The sequence below is a fragment of the Microcaecilia unicolor genome, chromosome 6 (assembly GCF_901765095.1).
Source record: "Microcaecilia unicolor chromosome 6, aMicUni1.1, whole genome shotgun sequence".
NCBI classification, from domain to species: domain Eukaryota; kingdom Metazoa; phylum Chordata; class Amphibia; order Gymnophiona; family Siphonopidae; genus Microcaecilia; species Microcaecilia unicolor.
Window position 1 is genome coordinate 277,431,311 of NC_044036.1, and position 22,963 is coordinate 277,454,273.

The window sequence follows — 22,963 nt, forward strand, 5'->3', positions numbered from 1 at the left end:
CGGGCAGGGGGGCTGGCTGGGAAGGGAACTTCCGACTTCCGGCAGGTGCAGAGCTGGTCCTAGGGTTTCTGGCACCCTCCTGCAGCCTATTAGTCGGTGCCCCTACCCATCCAGGGGTGGGATCGCTATGGCTCCGCCCCTACAGTAGTCACACCCCTTTTACCAGCCATGGAGTCATTGAAAATATTACACCAGTATAGAAGAAAAATAACTTGTGTTTCTTTTTTGTTTTCAATATAAATAATTTCTGTAAGCTGTTACAGCTCCATTATACTCTAAATGACACAAACCAAATTAGCATATGAGAACAGACAGTCTTGCCAACTCTGAAAAACAATGTGTTAGCAAAATCTCAGAATCTAACAAACAGATCCCTATTCAGACACTTGGGCCCAGATGCATCAATCAAACGTTAAAAAAACCTAATACGTAAAAGTCAAATGAATTTGAAAAAACGTAGAATGCACCAAAAAAAACAAGTCGCACACGTTCGGTGCGGTATTGAAAAGCACAATGCATTAAACATTCGTAATCCCTGTCGGTAATCGGCCTCTAAAGCATGCACAGAGCAGCCAAGCGTTACGCTGGCTGCTCTGCGCATGCCACAAACATCAAAACAAACAAAAAAACCCCACAACACAAACACGTGGCTCCCCGCTTCCCCCTGCACTAGAAGAAAATAAAACAAAAATCGAAATAGATCGGGAGGGGGCAAGGCGCTCATCAGGAGCGTCCTGTATGGACGGCCTTGCCCCCCCCCCGCGCTGCTCCCCACTTCCCGCCGCTTCCCCCTGCACGAAAATTTTAGCAGCCCCGGTCCCCCTCCCTTCCTGTTCCTTTCTCTCTTCTCTGCCAAAGCTCCGCCTCCCGTCATCCTCCGCCCCACCCCCGCCACCCCCCTGAGGTCATCGCTGCCGCTCCCCCCTACACCGGGACCCCCCTCCGCATTACCTGGCCCGAGCAGCGCCTCTCACCTCTGTCTGAAGGCGCTGCATGGGCAGGAAGAAGATCCGTTCGTCGCTGAGTCTTCATGACGTCTCTCCTTCTCTGGCCTAGGCCCGCCCCATTCTGACGTAAGTAACCTTGCCTTGCCCCCTCCCGATCCTTTTTTGATTTTTGTTTAGATTTTAGATTTTATGCAGGGGAAAGCGGGGAGGTGTTGTTTATCTCACTTTTGTTTTTAAACATGCCAGCTTGGGTTTTTATGGTGCAGGGGGAAGCGGGGAGATGACAGCTCTGGCCTTTATGACTGCTCTGACCATACGTTAAATATGTTGCGGTAAATGACTCGGTGTAATCGTCGGTATTGTTAGTGCATCCCGAATCGTCCACGTTACAATGGTAGTTACTCGTTTGTATTCCGTTTTCGTTAGCTGCTTGCTTCGTTGGAAAAAGGCCTCTAATGCATGCAACAGTTAGGAATTTCTTCCTTAAAGGGTTGTTAGAGGGTCGTTAAGGTTTAGTGCATCTGGGCCTCTGTCTTGCAGTCACATATGCAGAACAGAGCTAGCTCCTCTTCAAATTCTTCAATAATTAACCTGAAATCCTAAGAAGTTAGACCCTGCAAGCAGCACAATACCAGACAAACAGAAAGAAACACATTGCTATACATTGCAAAATAAGACAGCAGATGTAGCAGATGTAAATTCTCAAAGTGGACATATTTCAAACACTAAAATGAAAATAAAATGATTTTTTTCTACCTTTGTCTGGTGACTTTGTTTTTCTGATCATGCTGGCCCAGTTTCTGATTCTGCTGCTATGTGTCCTCTTAACTCCGTTTCCAGGGCTTCCTTTCCATTTATTTCTTTACTTTCCTCCTTTCTTCTTCATTTCTTGCTCTATATCCATAAGTAAAAGCTGGGTCCTCCTCTCTCCCTTGCCCCTCTCCATGCTCCATCCATCCATGTCCAGCAATTTTCCTCTCTCCCCTGCCCTCCTTTCCACATCAAGCAATTTCTCCTCTCTCCCTGGGTCCTGTCCTCCAATCCATGTCCATCCGTGCTCCTCTGTCCCCTGCCCACCTCCTTCCAGCCATATCAAGCAATTTCTCCTCTCTCCCTGGGCCCTGCCCTCCAATCCATGTCTATCGATGCTCCTCTGTCCCCTGCCCACCTCCATCCATCCATCCATCTCAAGCAATTCTCCTCCCTTCCCTCCCTGTACAGCAATTTCCGCTCTCCCTGGGCCCTGCCCTCCCCTCCCATCCAGATCCATCCATCAATGCTTCGCTCTCCCCTGCCCTCCCGCTCCCATGTTCACCTGCCCTACCCGCCCATCTTCTCTAAATTTTTTTAATTTACCTCCGTCACAGCAGCTAAGCCTGCGCAGCATCAGTGAAAGCGCTGCCCCCTAGCCTTCCCTTCGCTTCGCTCGTTCGTTCGTTCCCTGTCAGTGTCCTGCCTTCTTCTGACATCATTTCCGCGAGGGCGGGACACTGACGGAACGAACGAGCGAAGCGAAGGGAAGACTAGCGGGCAGCACTTTCACTGACGCTGCGTAGGTGCTGGGACGTCGGAGGGGTAAGCGGCGCTCCCCGCTCCTGCCTGGGCGGGTGAAAACATTGGGGGTGCTCGAGCACCCACAGCACCCACGGAGTCGGCGGCTATGGAAGAAAAGACCTCTAACAAGGAGAAGGTAAGCGTTCTGTGGAGTCAGTTCATGCATCTGCCAGCTTGGAACCTCAGGACAGCTGCCTCTGGAGTTGGTCCTTATTGACCAGCTGTAGATTTAGTTGTTTTGTCTATATGGCTGTTTGGTCTTAATTTTATGTTTATTTTGTATGTAGTTTGTAACTCACTTTTCAGATAATACAGGATATAGATCTAAGTGAATAAATAAATAAAATAATATAGTCGCAATATATATGCATGAGGTAAATTTTCATATGCCAGGCTTCAACTGTTAACAATTTATTTCATGCATGTTTGTTGTGGCCCACCCTGAAAATCTGATGGGGTATAGGCTCCCCAGGAAAGGTTTGGGAAAACCTGCACTAGGCTCATAGAGAGCAAAAGCATCTCATTTTTTTTTCCATACAGACCACTCAGATCTCTTCAGTCATCTTTGTTTGGAGTAGTAACTAAATATGTGCTGTAGATTCTAGAAATAGCAAAACTTCATTCACTTCCTTTTCAAATAAATAATGTTGAAACTTGAGAAATGCCACCAGCTGAATTGCTCAGGAGTTTGCAAATTATGGGCTATTAGTGATTATGCTATGACAACTGTTTTTAAAAGCTGTTCAATGTCTTTGCAAAATGAAGGGTTTCTCTTTTCTGAATGACAAAGGCAAATGGTTTTTCAAAATATTTAGAGCCAAAGTGCCTCTTAAGTGTGAAATCTTTATTTAACCTCTGCATTTAAAGGGCAGTTATATAAGGTGCATCTAAATTAAGGTGCCAGTTGCGCACCAATATGTACAGAATGCTAGCACTTACTTGTGGGGTTGGCGCCCTTAATTGGCAAATATGCATGTAAGTGCTAGGTTCTATAAACCTGGCACACATTTAGCTTAGCATGCAAATGCAAGTAGGCTGTACCTGTGGGCAAGGCATGGACATGTCATGGGTGTTCCACCTAGCAATGCATGCAACTTATTTTCAAAGCAGATGGCTGTCTCAAAATGGCCAAAAAAGTCCATCTGCCAGAAACATTGAAATTGCATTTTACACTGCAGTTACACCTGGGTCCCTTTGTTCAAAGTACACTGCACTGATGATTAGGCTACTCTTCACTTTCTTGCTGTTCTCTTATGGCCACAATACCAGAAGCTGTCATAGAGCCTGATATCCACTGTCATCAGTGGTGTGCTGGTAAATTTTTAACAACAGGCTCTCTCCCCGTTCCACCACTGCGCCCCCCCCCCATCCACCTCTGCGCTCCCCCGTCCACCTCTGCGCCCCCCCCCCAAATTGCAGAGCAGGCTATAGCTGGGGGGGGGGGGCAATGCATTACTCTCTCCAGGAAAAAAAATTAAATGATCCCAGGTTCCAATCTAATTCATGTTTAATATGGGATAAAATGCCATAAATAAGTAAATAAATATAAACTTTTAACGTTCAACACCTGATTCTCAAAGTGGACATATTCCAAACACTATAATGAAAATAAAATTATTTTTTTCTACCTTTGTTGTCTCTGATCATGCTGGCCCAGTATCTGATTCTGCTGCTCTCTATCTGTTCCCTTGACTCCGTTTCCAGGGCTTCCTTTCCATTTATTTCTTTTCTTTCCTCCTTTCTTCTTCATTTCTGGTCCTCCGCAGACTTGACTGTACAGTGGATCCAGCTTCTGCCTATTTCTCCATCCATGTGCAGTTTCTCTCCTCACTTCCTTTTCCCTCATCTAATCTCCTTCCTCTATCTTCCCTCCATGTCCAGCATTTCTTCTCTCTCCCTTGTCCCTTCCCTCCCCTCCATCCATGTCCAGAATTTATCTTGCCCTCCCCTCCATCCATGTCCTGAAACTCTCCTCTCTCCCCTGCCTCCCTCTATCCATCCATACCCAGCAATTGGCTTCTCTCCCCTGCCCCCCTCTACCCATCCCTGCCCAGCAATTGGCTTCTCTCCCCTGCCCCCCTCTACCCATCCCTGCCCAGCAATTGGCTTCTCTCCCCTGCCTCCCTCTACCCATCCATGCACAGCAATTCTCCTCCCTCCCCTGCCGCTCCCAAACATGTCCAGCGATTCTCCTCCCTCCCCTGCCCTCCTCTCCCGCTCCCAAACATGTGCAGTGATTGTCCTTCACCCCCACCGTCCCCTCCTGCTCCCATCCATCTTGTTTATTACCTCTCTGTTGAAGCGCCGCGTTATTTAAGCCCTGCTGCACGTCTCCAGCCTTCCCTGCTTGCTTGATGAGTTCGTTCGTGCCCTTAGTCCCGCCTTCTGATGTCATACGTCAGAAGGCGGGACTAAGGGCACGAACGAACTCATCAAGCAAGCAGGGAAGGCTGGAGACAGGCAGCAGGGCTTAAATAACGCGGCGCTTCAACGGAGAGGTAATAAGATGGATGGGAGCGGGAGGGGACGGTGAGGGTGAAGGACAATCGCTGCACATGTTTGGGAGCGGGAAGGGAGGTAAACATGGCGCCCTCCTGCCATGCTTACCTCTGTAATGGAGCCGGCTCGCCCCAAACAACCGGTTTGCAAGAGCTGTCAAAATTTAACAAGCGGCTCTTGCGAGCCGGACAGAGCCGGCTCCAGCACACCACTGACTGTCACTTTCACTTCTTGGGGGTGAGGGGTGGGAGGAGGTTGGTAACCACTAGAAGATTAAGAAGGGGCTCATGCCTTCACTGCACCAGTGGTCAGCTGCTCAATCAGGGCACCTTTTTGTACAGGGCTAGATAAAAACATCTTTTTTTGCTATTTGGACAAATAGCAAGAGGTGTGTTGGAGGCATGCTTTGGGTGGCACTAAGGCAGGCCCAAAATTAGAATGTCTTTCAGCGATAATGGAATAGGAATAAACATTCAAGGCAAAAAAGGATGTTTTATCTAGCCCTAGCATGCCCTGATGTTACATTTACCCAGTCAATATCAGGGTAATTGAAATCACCCATTATTATTGTGTTGACCAGTTTGTTAGCCTCCCTAATTTCTGATAACTTTTCTACATCTGTCTGTTCATCCTAGACAGGTGGACAGTAGTAGTACACTCTTATCACTATCCTTCTCCCCTTTACCCATGGAATTTCAATCCATAGGGATTCCAAGATGTGCTTTGTTTCCTGCAGAATATTCAATCTATTTGATTCAAGGCCGTCCTTGACATATAATGCTACCCCTCCACCAATTTGATCCACCCTATAACTACGATATAATTTATACCCTGATATGACAGTGTTCCACTGGTTATCTTCCTTTCACCAGGTCTCAGAGATGCCCATTATATATACTTTTTCATTTAGTGCAATATATTCTAACTCTCTCATCTTATTTCTTAGGCTTCTGTCATTCACATATAGACATTTCAAACTATGTTTGCTGTTCCTGTTTACATCTTGCTCAGCAGTTGGCAGTGTTAATTTGCAATTTTTTGTGTACTTTTTCTTTAAAGACACCTGGAGTGGCATAATCGAAAGTGGGTGCCCATCTCCGTGCGCGGCCATGCGAAGGGGCGGGACAAACCGTATTTTCAAAAAAAGATGGGCGCCCATCTTTTTTTCGATAATAGGGGTTGTGCGGGGCAAATGCCTAGGATTTGGGCGTTTTTGAGCTAGGCGCTATCGGTTTTCAGCGATAATGGAAACTGAAGGCGCCCAGCTCAAAAACGAACAAATCCAAGGCATTGGGTCATGGGAGAGACCAGGATTCGTAGTGCACTGGTCCCCCTCACATGCCAGGACACCAACTGGGCACCCTAGGGGGCACTTTTACAAATTTAAATAGCTCCCAGGTGCATAGCACCCTTCCCTTGTGTGCTGAGCCCCCCCAAATCCCCTCCAAAACCCACTGCCCACAAGCCTACACCATTGCCATAGCCCTAAGGGGTGCAGGGGGGCACCTACATGTGGGTACAGTGGGTTTTGGGAGGGCTCAACATTAACCAGCACAAGTGGAACAGGTGGGGGGGGGGGGTGGGCCTGGGTCCGCCTGCCTGAGTCCACTGCACCCACTAACAACTGCTCCTGCATACTGCTGTCAGGGAGCTGGGTATGACAGGCTCACATATAGGCTGTCCAAAAAAGTTTTTAAAGTTCTTTTTTTGTGATGGGAGGGGGATAGTGACCACTGGGGGAGTATGGGGAGGTCATCCCCGATGCCCTCCAGTGGTCATCTGGCCAGTTGGGGCACTTTTTTGGGACTTGGGTCGTGAAAAAAAAGGGTCCAGCAAAAGCAACCCAAATTTTCGCTTCTGCCGCCCTTTTTTTTCGATTATTGGCTGAAGGCGCCCATCTATTCTCGGCTGATAAACACGCCCCTGTCCCGCCTTCACCACGCCTCCGACATGCCCCCGTTAACTTTGTTCATTCCCGCGACGGAGTGCAGTTGAAGACGCCCAAAAATGGCTTTCGATTATACCGATTTGGGCCCCTTTGCAAGATGGGCGCCCATCTCCCGATTTGGGTCGAAATATGGGCGTCCATCACTTTCGAAAATAAGGCCGCTGGTCTACTATGGCCTCTATTGTAACCTCGCTATTGGGATACCCTATCTTCTCTGTTTTGGTGATACCTTTGAAAAATACCTTGTTTTGAACCATACACTTTTGAAGAACTGTCGGTCTTCCCCCAGGTTCTCATTTAAAAGCTGCTGTATCTCCTTTTTAAATGCCAATGCCAGGATCCTGGTCCCACCCTGGTTAAGGTGGAGCCCATCATTCCGGAATAGGGTCCCCCTTCCCCAGAATGTTGCCCAGGCCTTACAAATTTGTGCCAGCGCATCCTGTTTTGCCATTGAGGAATGGGCATTTGTTTTCTTGATCACCCTGTGACTTGGTGTTTTGGATCTTCCTCTGTTTTCTGCTTTACCAAGTCACTTAACCATTGCTCCTGGAGTGGAGAAGTAGCCTAATGGTGTGCGGTGGGCTGAAATCCTGAGGAACCGGGTTTGATTCCCACCACAGCTCCTTGTGACCCTGGGCAAGTCAGTTAACCCTCCATTGCCCTAGGTACAAATAATACTTAGATTGTGAGTCTATTTGGGATAGAAAGTACATGTACAGATATTTGTGTGTAGGCTTGAGCGGTATATCAAATGCATTCAATAAATAAACAAAGGTGCACTTAAGCGTGTCAACTTACACCTGCCTTTCACATGGCGTGAGCAATCATGCCTAGATATCGGCCAGCCAAGGCTGCTTTGTGCTAGTATTTTATGATGGCCCCTTTGTGGCACCTGCACTTTTGTGTGACTTGTTAGAATTAGCCAAAACAGACCAATTCATATTACATAGATAATCCATTTTTATACAGTGTACCTACTATTATGATAGGACAACAAAAACACTTGGAATAAGAGTGTTTTAAAATAGCTGGAATACAGTGCTATTGACATAAGTTTCATCATCAAAGCCGGAAAACCCATTTGCTGTGTTTATGAACTATGCAGTGGTAATTTACTCATGCATTGGCAGACCGGTGTTAAAGTTGCCCATCCATATGTTTTGTGTCTTTCTCTATACTTGAGTGTGTTCATATTAATCTGAAATGCTATAATCAGGTCAAAAAGTGCATTTCAGGTAAAAAGTTTTAAAGAGCAAGGCTATAAACTAGGCACCCATATTTATGTGCTCCTTGTGTGCTTAAGTAAATAGAATACTACCACTTAAGCGTGTAAGAGTACTTACCCACAAAAGTGTTAGCAGGGTGCCTGAGTGCTATTCTGTAATGGCACACATAAGTTACATAACACATACATTCAAAAAGGGGCGTTTATGCAGGCAGTGCATGGGTGGGACACCCACTTTCATATGTAACTTACAGAATACTTAAGTTGCTACTCCTGCTGGAATTCTACGTGACTGTGGAACACAGAATTTGCACAGAATTCCACAGCCACACAGAATCTGTGCTCCAAGAGTTGGCTGGCTGGTCTCCCCAGCCCGCGTTAAAGGCTTGTTGGCTCCCCTGCTCCCCTGAGCCTTGATACGGCTGTTGCCCCCCCCCCCCAGCCTTGATTTCGTCTCAAGGCTTCCTTGCCCCCCCCCCCAAGCCTTGGTCCCACTGCCTCCCCAGGCCTACCTGAGTATGCCCTGGTGGTCTGGTGGCTCTCTCCTGATGGATGATATATGTGTGGGGGGAGGGGTTGTAAAAAAAGGTGGCTGCTGTGAGGAGGAGTGGCTGCTGTAGGGGGAAGGGAGCTATAAAAGAAGGTGGCTGCTGTGGGGCAGAGGGGGCTGTAAAAAAAGGTGGATGCTGTGGGGCTGAGGGGGCTGTAAGAAAGAAGGTGGATGCTATGTGTGGGTATTGGGAGGGGCCTTTAAAAAAGGTAGTTGCTGTGGGTGGAGGGAGGGCTTTAAATAAAGTGGATGCTCTATGTGTTTGTGTGTATGAAGGGAGATAAGCTGTAAAAAAAATGTTGGAGGCTATGTGCTTGGGTGGAGGGACAGAGGGAAGGGCTGTAAAGTTGGATGCTATGTGGGGGGCAGGAAAAAGTATGGATGTTGGGAAAAATATGGATGGTATTTGTGTACAGGTGGGGGGGGGGGTCTGTAATATTGGTTAAAATCCCCTAGATTCTATATAGCGCACCTAGAGATACGCACCAAAATCCAAGCAGATTCTATATCAATGCGCATAACTTAACAAGCTTAACAAGCTACTGATTGCAGACAACAGCACTTAACAAGTAATAATGAGCACTAATTGGCACAAATTAGAATTTATGAACACAACTCGCTAAGCGTATTCTGTAACAAAGTGCGCCAAACTTCTATTGCATGCAGGCAAAAAGGGGCATGGTTATAGGCGGGGGAGTTTTGAAATTTACATGCGTAGTTATAGACTATGACCCAGTGTGTGTAACTCTGTGCGCTGGGATTTACGCCACATTTTCATTGGTGTAAATGAATGCATGTAGTTTTAGGTGATGAGATAACTAAGTATACTCTATAATCGGCGCCTAGATTATAGAATATGCTCAGTCGGCACTGATTTTACCGCCAGTTTTTTAGGTGCCATATATAGAATCTCCCCCAATATGACTAATAAACTTGCAGAATTTGCAAATTTTGTGCACAGAATTTCATTTTTTGGCGCAGAATTCTGGCAGGAGTAAGTTACGCACGTCTCTGCTACATTTACATTCCCACAATAACTCCAGTTCTCTGGCTAGTGTAAATGTGGGTGCATAAATATTAGGTATGTCGATACCAGGTTACACTAGTATTAGGCTCCCAACATACATGCCCAAGGTAGGATGTTCAGTTGCTAAATAGCAGTGTTACAGGGTCCCTGGTTTGATTCTCAGATCGGGTCTCAGCTCACACTTGGGTTGGATGCAGATTCTGTGGAGACAACCCCTGAGATGAGGAAGGTGCTAAGAGTTGATGCATGGTAGCCACATTTAGAGAGTTCTAGTAAGAGCTCTATAGTATGGCTCCTAGCCTGTAATGACAAGACAAGGGACAGTAGAAAGGAATATGTATTTAAATAGGAGGAAATTCCTCAGGTAGTTTTGAAGGAAGGTTTTTGGCAGCAAATCACAGCTATCACGGCCGATAGAAGAAAGCAGAATCTACTGGACTAAAAATAAAAAAATTGCCCAAATTAAATCTGAAAATGATTCTTCTTTCCAAGTAGGGTGTGTGGAAAAAACAACAACAACAGTGGCCTTTGTAATAATGCAAATACCAACAGAGTAAATTACTGAGTGTTGCAACTAAATTGCAAGTTTCAAAAAAATGTGGTCACGAGGAAGAGCAATGCTGAAAAAAATGTTCCTTGTGACCACGTTTTTTGAAACCTGCAATTTAGTTGCAGCTCACAGTATTTTACTCTTTGGTATTTGCATTACCAAGGTTTGTGTTCACACACTTTGTAAAGTGTCTGCATGAGTTTGTGTACACTGATATTCACACCTATCTGCATTGATTTGTTGACTTCAGTGGCAAATACAGATCTCTGTTGAGTCCGACTAATAAAATTGCTTTTTAACCTCAAGTTGGAATTGTATTGGTCATCCCCTACTTTAATTTTTGCTCTGTGCCTTGATTTGTAGGGGTTTTCTATTCCTCCTTTTTGTTTGTTTTTCTCCTTTCCAAGTGTCATCTTACCTAACATATCTCTGTAGGGAGATTTTTTTTTTTATTATTGCTGCTATATTGTAAACCTTCCATCAGCATTTCTTTTGAAATTCTTAAAATGCATTATTTTAATTAAAAATCTAAATTGTTGAACCAGCATGTGCATGTTCAGCTCCCATAGCGATAAGAATGCTGACATTTCTTATTGCCATTGCCAAGCCAGTTAGTGAACCAACCAGAATGTCTATTCTCCAAGTATTATGAGGTTTATAATGTAGTTATCACCGATGCACTTAGAAACGACTTCCTTCTTTTTATAATTAGCACATTGTTGTTTGGTGAAAATGAAATATTATAAAATAAATGGAAATTCTGCTGCTTGTTATTTTACCTAGTGATGAGGAGTTGGTCCTCACTTTTGTCATCCTTCTGGATATGATCAGTGCCAGGAGTTCAGAAAGCTGAAACCTGGATTTGTACAAGAGGTTCATATTTTCTCACTACTACTACCACCATCACTCTGTGACCTTGAGCAAGTCACTTTCATCTTCTCCAGTTTTATATATAACCTTTTGGTGATCTTTTAGCTGTTATCTTCTCTGATACAACTGTAGCTGGAGTACTAAACAGTGCATAAAGCTTCAAAGTCCTGTCTATAACATACAGACACCTAGAACTACCTTCGCTGTCCGGTACATTGAGCTTCCTGCAGATTTCCCCTGAAAACTGTAACACAGGACAATCTTCAAATCCATTTAAATGGGTTAATTGATTCTCTGAAAATTTCTCCTTAATATGGCTAAAAACGAAACCAGGAGTGTCCCAGAGTGTGCATAATTTAAGCCAGTGTAGAAGTGGTTTTCCTTGGGACATGTGTGCTAAGAACTATTTCATCCTTATAATGAGAACTTTTGGTCAACTTGGAGACATTATAGAAAAGTTCTCAGTACCTATCACACATGCCTTTGAATATTTACTACTAATAGTCTATGCTTGCTAATGCAACATTATTTAGCAGATTTCAGTACAGGCTTTTGTGGGCTGCATTAGTTTGCAAGCTGCTCATAAGGGAATACATTGCCTCATTTCTATGATTACATATCACTTCATTCACAACAAAAGGTTTTTACCACAAGAAGATATTGCACAAAACCTAATACAGTTGTCGTTTAGGTGCTTATTTGTGAAGCTCTATTTCTGTTTTGTAACAGTAACATAGTAGATGATGGCAGAAAAAGACCTGCATGGTCCATCCAGTCTGCCCAACAAGATAACTCATATTTGCTACTATTTGTATCCCCGCCTCCCAACCACCAGCCCCGCCTCCTGATCTTGACTAAGCTCCTGAGGATCCATTCCTTCGGCACAAGATTCCTTTATGCTTATCCCACGCATGTTTGAATTCCGTTACCGTTTTCATTTCCACCACCTCCCAAGGGAGGGCATTCCAAGCATCCACTACTCTCCGTGAAAAAATACTTCCTGCCATTTTTCTTGAGTCTGCCCCCTTCAATTTCATTTCATGTCCTCTCGTTCTACCATCTTTCCATCTCCGGAAAAGGTTCGTTTGCGGATTAATACCTTTCAAATATTTGAACGTCTGTATCATATCACCCCTGGATGTCTGAAATCTGGCATTTAAACATCCATTACACATGGACATTCAATTCATAATTTTACAAAATCAGGATGTGGATGTCCAGCACTGTAGAACACCCATATAGCAAGGGGCCATGGTCTGGGTGTGTTTCAGACACCACCAGGGAGGCCCCAAAATATAGACTTCCAACTGCTATTACAGAAGGGGCACGGGGCATCCGTGTCTAAAAAGAAGAACATCATTATTTAGACCTGGGTACAGGCACATCCAGGTTACAGAAAGGTGCTCTGATTGAGCAGCTGTCCATTGGAGAGATGACACTTCATAAGTGCCCTAGTGGTTGCTGTGTCCCTCCCTCTCCCTTGAACCAGACACTGTGACAGCTTCAGATATTATGGGCTTAGCAAAGCAGGAGGCAAGTCTGAGGAGGTTAGTGCAGTGGATGGTAAACCAAGGGACCCAGGTTCAATTTCCATTTCAGCTCTCTTTTTTTTTTTTAAATTGTATGCCCTCCAGGGACAGAAAAACACCGACTGTACCTGAATATATGATACCTACAAGCCTGAAGGCTATTGAAGTGAAGTATATTCAGGAACAGTCAGTATTTTTCTTTTCCTGGAGGTCTCACAAATAAAAATACAATTCACAAATAGCTGAAGTGAGATTTGAACTTGGGTCCCATGATTCTCAGCCCACTGCTCTAATTATTAGGCTACCCCTCTCCTTTGCATGGATGTCTGTGTGGCCAGTTTATTAGATGGATGTTCCTATACTGCTATACTACTACTACTACTTAACATTTCTAGAGCGCTACTAGGGTTACGCAGCGCTGTACAGTTTAACAAAGAAGGACAGTCCCTGCTCGAAGGAGCTTACAATCTAAAGGCGAAATGTAAAGTTGAGGCAGCCAAGATTTCCTGAATAGAGGTGTAGTGGTTAGGTGCCGAAGGTGACATTGAAGAGGTGGGCTTTGAGCAAGGATTTGAAGATGGGCAGGGAGGGGGCCTGGCATATGGGCTCAGGGAGTTTATTCCAAGCATGGGGTGAGGCGAGGCAGAAAGGGCGGAGCCTGGAGTTGGCGGTGGTGGAGATATCCATATCCCTTGTTGTGTCCCGTTCATAATTTGAGCGTTTCCGTTGGAAATGCTGGATATTTCCAGCACATGGACATCCATCTCCTGTATTTTTGAACAGGTTGTATCCTGTTCAAATATACATGGTAGATGGATGTCCCTATTCCAAGTTTGACATCCTTTTGAAAATGCCATTCTTAATGACTGAAGGCATAAAAATCCTTCTCTCCTTCTCCCAGTATCTGTGGTCTATGATTAGGAAAGGTTGAGGCAAAAGAAACCAGTAGGGTTGGTGAGGAGATTTCCTGCTCCTTTATGTGAGGCTGAAGAAGTTTGACTGGATAAAGAATTAACTAAAAAAGGTAAATATAAAATGTTTGTCTTAGGCACAAATCTGTATTTTAAACAGCTGATGTATCTCTTCTGCTATATTACATTGGTAATATCAGAATTCATAAACTGGAATCTACTAGACTGTAATTAGTCTTAATATGAACTCTTTTTTTTTAAGGAATGTGCTTGCAGGCCTTCACAGAAGCCTTTATATTCCTGGCACAACGGAGATTCAAATCCATTCCTCTTCATGAGCAAGTGGAGGCCTTGATTGATCTGTGTGAGTGCCAGCTGGAAACACTGGATGAAAAGCGACGAGGACTAACAGAGTATAGAACACTGGGCAGCTGGCAGATGGATGAACTACAAGTAACCCCGTCTTCTCACGTTTCTTCCAAACCACACAAGCACTACCAATAAACCTCTTGATTACAGAATACATCGGCCTTAAGGGACAGTTAGCAAAAGACTAAATGGCAGGACTGGCAATGACTGTCAGAAGGCAAAGCATGGATAGTCTCCTTTTATTACAAGTTCTGCTGATTTATTGTCTTTGACTGTCATAAGCTCCTCTTCAAACAAAAAACCCAATGGCTCCCTGTGGCAGCCTTTATTTATTACTTCAATGGTACACATGCCACATAGCTTAAATGACAGACTGCTTCTAGGTTTTAGTCTCCAGTAAGCTCACTGGAGACAAGAGAGACAAGGCAATACCACGGCAGCAATAGGCATCATGGTATCGTTGTAGCCTGGATTGAAAGAGCAACCACAATGGAGGAGAAACCACTTGCTGAAAAATGAATGCAGTGCTTCTCCCGTAGAAAGTGTTAATAAGTCCATTTTGAAAGTAGATCAATATACAAAGATATCGACCATTTTGAAAGTAGATCAATATACAAAGATATCGACTTTGTTCTGAAAAATGTGTGTATGTGGTTCTTAGCTGTTTTTGCACCTTTGGTTGGTTTGTTTAAAATATAGTTCTAGTGCTGACATCACACCTAACTTACAGAAGCAGCATGTGGCTTCCGTCTGGTAAATTGGAAGGGAAAGCATAGCACAAAAATTAAACCATGTCTCTTGGGAGGTGATACATTGAGATTACATTATTGCTTTTTTGTAAGCTGTAAACACTCCACGTTGAGGATGTAAATATTGTTTAAAGAGTTAAACATTTAATGGACTAAATTGTAAATGTCTAACTGTTTAAAATATAAACCCAGGAAGATCCACGTGCAGCTGGTGGAGGAGGTGGGAATCCTGCTACATCCATGTGCACTATGAGCTAGACAATTATGGGCCTGTTCCCCCCTCTCCCATGGGAGCTGCACAGCATGCTGGGAAGAGAAACCAGAGCTCAGCCATAGGCTGACTTGAGCCTCTTCCTGTCTCCCCCTAGTATCTCTAGAAAGGTTTAATGGTTAACTGATTAAACAGTAAAGTTTTACTGTCTATTAATTATTTAACAATTAATATTTTACTTTTCTACTCTTGCAAGGTAGTGGTAAAATCTCACTCTACCTAGTAGATCAATGTAAAAAGCTAACTGAAGACTGATAATTCTGTAACAGTGAGCAGCAGCTCCTAAATTTTCTGAGTGAAGAGTTAAAGCATAGTGAATTGATGTTCTTGAGAATAAAATGCAGACAAAAAAAAGGCAAGGAAGATGTTGAAAGAGACAATTGTGCTATGCACTTATTGTGCTGTTCTTACCTCTTTCTAGCTTAATAGTAACTACAGTGTACAACTGTACTTGCCTTCTTTGAATGGCTGCTACAGTTCCAAAATGTAAAACATTACTTCAAGGGAAAAAAAAAGTATAATTTCTATGGCTCTTATACAGCAATGAGACATCAGGCTGTGCATGCTGTTTGCTTTTTTGGAATGCAGAATATTTAGATGAAACTGTGACGTAGAATATTTAGATATTCACATTTTACTTTCATACATTTTATGGATTCTCTAGGCCTAACCACCTACTGCTCAGCAATAAACTTCCTGGCTTGTCTTTCAACTAGTTAATTTTGCCATGAAGAAAGAGGGGGGTCCAAGCTGCTAGTTTTGTATAGTATTGTAATTGAAAATAGTGCTGTCAGGTAGTAATACTTTTGGTAGGTGATTACCCATACTGAAATCTAAATACCCCAAACAGATGTTTTGACTCTCACTTAGGTAAAGTCAGTTATTTGAAGTCAGCTGGTAATGGTGCTTCACAGTTTAAAATGTAATCCCCAAAATAAAGGAACATTAGTTTGAGCAGTATGTGATATCTGAGCACGGCTTCTGGTCCATAGGCTGGCCTAGAGATGGAGATGTTATGCATACACATTCAGAGCTCTGGATAGAGGGGTAACATGGGCATGGGGTTGAGAGCATAGGGGCACCCTAACCATTGCACAACAGTGGCACCTACTAGTTGGATAACTTCTATGGCACTCGCAATCTGTAACTCTCAGCCAGAGGACTGGTACATATCTGCAAAACATGAAGAGGGGCAAAACCAAGCTAACTGCAAACAAAAACTCATGTCACTATATCCTCAATTGGGGCTGCTTCAAATTTGATTTGGAAGCTCAAAGAGGAAGAATAAGCTGCTGGGCTGCAAAAATAAAAAAAAAAACATAATACCACCCAACCGTAGTTTGTTTTATTTTATGTAAATTTTTTTGCCTGCTTTACTAACCAGATTCAATGAATTTTGCTCACAGTTAATGCTCACTAAATGTGACCACTGATTAGCTAGTGAAAATATTTTATTCAGACCTGCTCTCAGTGTCGTTTATCTTCAAGAGCTTACAGTGCTAAAATTTTAGGCCAGAGGCTAAGTGACATACTTGGTTGTATAGTAGAAAGTGTTTGAGGCAGTCCTGTCTAGATTTCCAGGTTTCATAGCATAGTGTTCTGTCTACCTACACGATAAGTTGTGTTCCTCCAAACCTTCATAAATTGTCAGTGCTTACTGTTCACATCATACCATTTATCTGATTTACTATATGTGAAGATGTTATTCTAGTAAAATTGTGGCCAAATGTCTGCAGTGTCACTCTGACCTCCTCTAACCTGTCGTTCCATTCACTTGGAGCTTTCGCCTCTGAGTGTTTCCAGTCATTATTAACCCAAGTTGACAAAGTCCTAGGGCCCTGTTTATAAAGCTGCGTTGTAGGCGTACTAGTGTTTTTAGCACACACTAAACGCTAAAGACACCCATAGGAATCTATAGATGTCTTTACTGTTTATCACACGCTAATTGTAGGTGTGCGTTAAAACGCTAGTGCGTCTTAGTAAACATATCCCCTAGTGTGTTTCCTATCATTGAGGAGTCCAAGTTCAGAGAGAAAATGAAGTGTTCCATCACTGTATTATTTCACATAGATTTTTATGTTTTACTTGAAGTTTTTATACACACCACTTATAAGCATTTTTATTGCAAGTAGCTATCTGACTTAAAACAGCCAGTTTGTGATCATATAGGACATTTAGAATACATTGAGGGCAAGATTCAAAGCCATCTATGTAATAAATTATGCTGTCTGAAAATTGCCATCTTTGGCCCAGCTTTCCCAGCATGTGTACTTTAGCCAGATTATAAAAAGAGGCATAACTGAGCGAGTAAAACAGCATGTATTCATGGGATTTCCAAAAGTATGTGTACTGTTTTACACCCCTCCCCCCCCCCCCCCAGTCACCTGCACAGATTTATTGAAAATGCAAATACTATGAGGTATGTTTACTAAGGCATGTTAGCATTTTTAACGTGCCTTTAAAGTTAAGGTGTGTTAAACCCTAATGCGCCAATACATTCATATGGGTGCATTAGCATTTAAGACATGTCAACCGTTAATGCACGTTAAAAATGCTAACTCGCCTATAGCATGCCTTAGTAAATATAACCCTGTGTTAGCTAACTTTAAAACTATTTACATAGCTTCTCTTTGAAAATTAGATACAAAGGACATCTAGTAAAAGTATGTAGTTTGCATCTGTGCAGGAGGTTTGAAAAAGTTGTGTATAATTATATCCAACAGCATGGGTGTAGTAATTCCAGGTTACTTTATAGCAGAGAGAATAATCGGCTTGGGCCCGGTCTAAATGACATTGACTGGAATGATGGATATTAATCCTTAAGTCCCATACTAATTGGCTTCATGATTTGAAATGTTCAGGCTTTTTGTAGGATGGAACTGATTAAAAACCACACAAAACCTTATACCACAATTATTAACTTATTAATAATCTCCTTAAATATATTATCAGTTAATGTTCTATGTAGATTACAGGGTATGGGCATCATTGCTTATGTTCAGTGCTTCCAGACAATTTCCAGTGCATGTCTGATCATAGTGAATTATTGCTTGAACACACTTTTGTTGGGAAGCGCTACAGTTGTATTTTCGACAGAAAGTGAATATTCTTCCATAGATAACCATTAGGTTCCATAAATATGCATAACTTTAGGAAGTCTAGCAATGTTTTTAAGTATCAAACTTAATGATGTTTCTTGCAGATATAAGTGCAATGTAATTCTAAATTGCTATATCAAACTCTGAAAAATAGCAGCTAGAATTAAAGGCAATAGTTACTTGTAGGTTATTTGTGTTAGTCTCATTTTTTTTGTTTATTCAGATTTTACAAGTACAGAAATAGATCTTCTCCAGTACAGTACCTTTCAGCATGGTCTAGTTCCTGTTACATAATGGCTGTTTTAATGCAATTAATGTCATCACACTGGCAAAATATTTAGCTGTGCTCTTCCTGATCATCTTACTTCAATAATAAGCTACTGCCAGATAGCTACTGTAGCACTGTAAAAGGAGCTGACTGCAAGGTAGGTATTATAATTATTGAAACTACTTTTACAATAAAGGGAATTTATTCTCAGTGTGCTTTAGTTATTAAAACGCTAGCAGGACTTCATTGGGATAATCATGTGATGTGTTGCGTACCTAGTGATTAGTCTAGAACAATATTGTAAAATGGGAATATAAGACATGCATTAAATTCTTTAGGAAAAATATGGCATTTGAAGGGAACTGCATGTTTGGAGTGGGAAAATTGATCCAGACTGAGTGAGAATAGAGGACCATCATTTATTTTTTGACCACTATGAAGTTTTTAAAAATAGGGAAGATGCAGTTTCTTTTATCATTGTGGCCATTGTGGAAAGTATTTCCAGGTAGCTGGTATGTTGTTAGAAATTCCAATGTAGATTGGGTCCTGTTACATGTTTTATTTATTTTAAATAGGTCAGGAATGAAAATGCTTTTTTGGGAACAGCAACTTTAATAAATGCTTTTGCATCTTATCTCTTGAAAACTGATGCACTGCTTGAAAATTCTGTAGAAGTATCTACTTATTTTAAATACATTTCATCAGTGATTGGATCCCCAAAAAGTTAATAAAACCCTGTTGATTGTTTTGGTCTTTTATCTTATGCTGAGTCTATATATGTTGGCAGTAATCTATTGAGCTGATTATTGCGGCAGTAGCCTGGGGACAGAATGTAATGGTGATGAAAGATGTAATAGTTGCTGTGTTGGAGTTCTTGAATAGTACATTACCATTCTATCCAGGAGGACCTGCCAGTTAAGACTCCATAATTTTGGTGCAGATAACCTTTTCAGACACAGTGATCTCATTGAATAAATTTCATATATACATAATAACTCTTGATCAATTAGTACAAGTAGATGAATTTCATTATCAGGTAAACCTAAGTTCTGTATTTTAAAATAATCATTTTCACAATATGTACTTAAATCCTGAATAAAGTCTATCTTTAAAATTCTTTTCAATGTCTCATTTTAAAACAAATTAATTTTTTTTCTGCCCTCATTGTTTTAATTACAAAAATCTCATTACTTAACCTTATTTAAGTATTGCTTTACCAAATAGGTATATATCTTTGTCCACTTTTCAAATTCTTCATTTTTTTCTCTCAAAAAAACATTTCCACTGAAAGATCTCTTGCAATCAGAACACTGAAGGACATGACATTTCTACTTATGTTAAACTGAAATAATCATTCACATTTTGCATCAAAAGTCATTGGAGCTGAGCAGGAATAAATAAGAAATGTGTGCTCTTCTTTTTTCCCAATCATATTAAACTCCACCTTTTGATTGTCCAAAGCAGTACCTTGGTTGGTGTAGAGTTTTCATGTCTATTAAGATGCACTTATTAGTTTAAATTGGACTTTGGCCAGGTTTCTGCTGTGCAGCTCTGTACATGATATCATGTTCTGTAATTAAGAAATGGCTTCAAGTAGAGAGACAAGTGGCTGTAAGGTGATCAAAGATAGTGTTCACCTTACTCATGCACTTGTTTCATTTGTTATTGTTTCATTTGTTACTAGGCCTGGCTTAGTTAACTCCATATTAGAAAAAGGGGAACACTTCAGCAATCAAATACATGTAAAAAATAAAACCCACAAAAAACAAAAATGAAGGAAGAATATTCTAGAAAGCAGTGAATCAATCAATAAAACCTATGAAAATTATAGTTAAGAAGGAAAAAGACCTCAGACGTCAAGGCTATGACACCTTCAGTGTCTCATAGTCAGCATCTGTGAGACTCCATTCTTATAATTTTTGAAGATGTTTTGAAGACTTGAATGATTCTGTGCATATGAATGAATATAAATGTATTAAGAAGGTTTTTTTATGACCAGTGATAAGAACAGAATTATGCTGACACTGTCATAGCCTTTACTTTTGAAGTGGTCTTAACAATAATTTTCATATGTTTTAATGATTGATTGCTGTCTAGATTATTCTTCCAAGAAACAACAGGGCAACCAATCCACAAAATCCAATGTGGAAACAGACAAAGCAGATCAATAGTGGATACAGACAAATCTTTATTGTAGAACTTCAAACCAATACCATGCCTGACACAGGCTGCGGCCAGATAAAAAGAACAGAGCCTGGAGTTGGCAGTGGAGGAGAAGGAGGCAATGCTTTCCAGAGCTGTGGACTTGCTACTTGAAAGGTAATATGTCAGAATGAATGTAAACTTATTGGACAAAATGAAGTTTTGACAATTGTGCTAGTTTTTTTTTTAATCTGCTATGATGTCTTATCCAAATGGGTATTAATTTTTTTGGTGGTGAAGAACTTTCTATACACCACATAGTCCCTGACACAGCCCCTTTATGGGCGAAACACAGCCTGTGTCAGGCATGGTATTGGTTTGAAGTTCTACAATAAAGATTTGTTTGTATCCACTAGAATATTCTTCCCTCAGCTTTCGTTTTTGTAGTTTAGTTAACTCCATTGCCTGAGTTGATCAGATAGGTGGCCCATGTTGCTCCTTAAAAACTCTTGGGACTTTTTGCAGAAGCTGTTCTTTACCTAGCAGAGTAAGCCTAAGGTGGCACAGTATTTCTGAGTGCTTAGTTTTGTACATTGTTTTTTTATTATTATTATTTTTAAATTAACTTGCTTATGCAGAAGTGATTAATGGCACTTGAGAAAGAAACAGTTGTTGTTCTCCCTTGGTAGTGCTGCACCAGTAATCTGTAACTGCTGCATTCGAGCTAAGCCGCACTTGAGGTAATTTTGAGGCAGGACACTGACCACACCATACAATTTGGGGAGGGGGGGGCTGTAAGCAAATATATGTCACAAACTTGATATTTTATAGGGGTTTGAATCCAGCTTCTTAAATTGGAAAGGAATAAGCATTAATTGGTAGCGAAGTACAGAACGCAAGTATGAGCTAATACACAGCAATGCCTAAATTTTCACTGCAGGTCTCACAAAAATCTAATAAGTGCTATGCAGCAATCTCTAAGTTTATTGAAAGAATAACACTATAGATCCTAGCACTTAAGTTCAGTTTTTCTTTTCTGAAGTGAAAGAGGTGGTATGCTCTTGCTGCTGTAATTGTGAGAATGATTTGTGGGTATCTGAATGATAAGGATCCAGCTTGCTGTCAAGGTACAGGTATGAGCAGAAGAGACACAACATCTGCAAATATGAACTCAAAAGTGTGAAGAATATTATATACTGTAACATGTCTAAGATAGCATGAAAATGTTTGGAAATAAATTCTGTGCTTCAGTAAAGAATGGGAGGCATAGGAACACTTAAGGAAAAACATGCCTGACAAATGGGTTTAAGTCCTTTGCAAGCCCTGCTAAACTGGAAATTAAGGGTTCCAATGGATAGCACTGATTTTCTCTGGATTTCAGAGAAGTATTTGATACTGTCCCATACAGTAAATTGGTTACCAAATCAAGTGTTTTGAAACCTGGCACAGATACATGATTTAAAATTATCAATGAAGAGACTGAAAGACTGGAGAAATCACTGAGCCTTCTTGTGGGCTCCTTTGTTTATGCTAAAGTAGGAGTGTCCAACCTCAGTTGGGTGTTCAGGATTCTCCCAATGAATATGCATAAAAACTATTTGCATTCAATGGAAGCAGTGCATGCAAATAGATCTCATGCTTATTCATTGGGGAAATCATGAACACCTGACTGGATTGTGGCCCTCGAGGACCGAGGTTTGACAACCCTGTGTTAAAGTATTTGCAAAGGTGATTGCCTTTGTAGATGATACTTGGTTGAAGTAAGTGGGGCATCAGATACAGAAGAAATGTCAGCTGGTATACGTGTATGAATCCGTACATAACTCCAGTTATTTGATATCTTGAACTAATCTGTCATACAAGAGCTGGGTATAGCCATGGTTGGGGTCTTGGTGAAGGCCTATACAACACCGAACAGTGGTAAACAGGAGTTATTTCCATATTAGCAAGTGTATTCTGTAAAATTTCTGATTCTTTATGATGGAGGCTTTTTACTATTCCACTTAAAATGCTACAGCATGCTTAACACAGGAAAAAAAGTCTTACCACAAAGGGTCCTTTTACTAAGGTGTGGACATAGGAATAGAATGGGTATCTTATTTAGCACTGGCTAAATTAGTTAGTGCACCTTAGTAAAAGGACCCCAAAATGTGTTAAAGCATTAGTTTTGCATAAGTTTGCCTGTCAGCTTGCATAAATTTGCATATTAGCTATTTTAAAATATATATATTTTATGCTAAGGGCTTGTCATGGGTGCAGAATAGACATGGAAGCCTTAAACAGCTAGTGCATTTGCATTAGTGCGCACTAACTGGTTAACACAGAGTTAATGAGAGAGCACTTAGTACCTCTTAAATAGGAGGCAGTAAGAGCTTCCATGTAAATTTTTTTCAGGTAACATGCATGAATGCAAGGTAGGTATTATAATTATTGAAACTACTTTTACAATAAAGGGA

General features: G+C 41.7%; 1 protein-coding gene across 2 annotated transcripts in view; it reads left to right on the forward strand.

Moving 5' to 3' along the window:
* Positions 1–17,476, forward strand: part of TTLL11 (tubulin tyrosine ligase like 11) — a 278,011-nt gene extending 260,535 nt beyond the window's left edge. For both annotated transcript variants that reach the window (XM_030207555.1, XM_030207556.1), the window contains one exon: positions 13,873–17,476. In XM_030207555.1, the coding sequence (XP_030063415.1) occupies positions 13,873–14,114 (242 nt within the window). In that variant the 3' untranslated portion in view covers positions 14,115–17,476. The remainder of the gene's footprint in view (positions 1–13,872) is intronic.
* Positions 17,477–22,963: the final 5,487 nt, after the last annotated feature.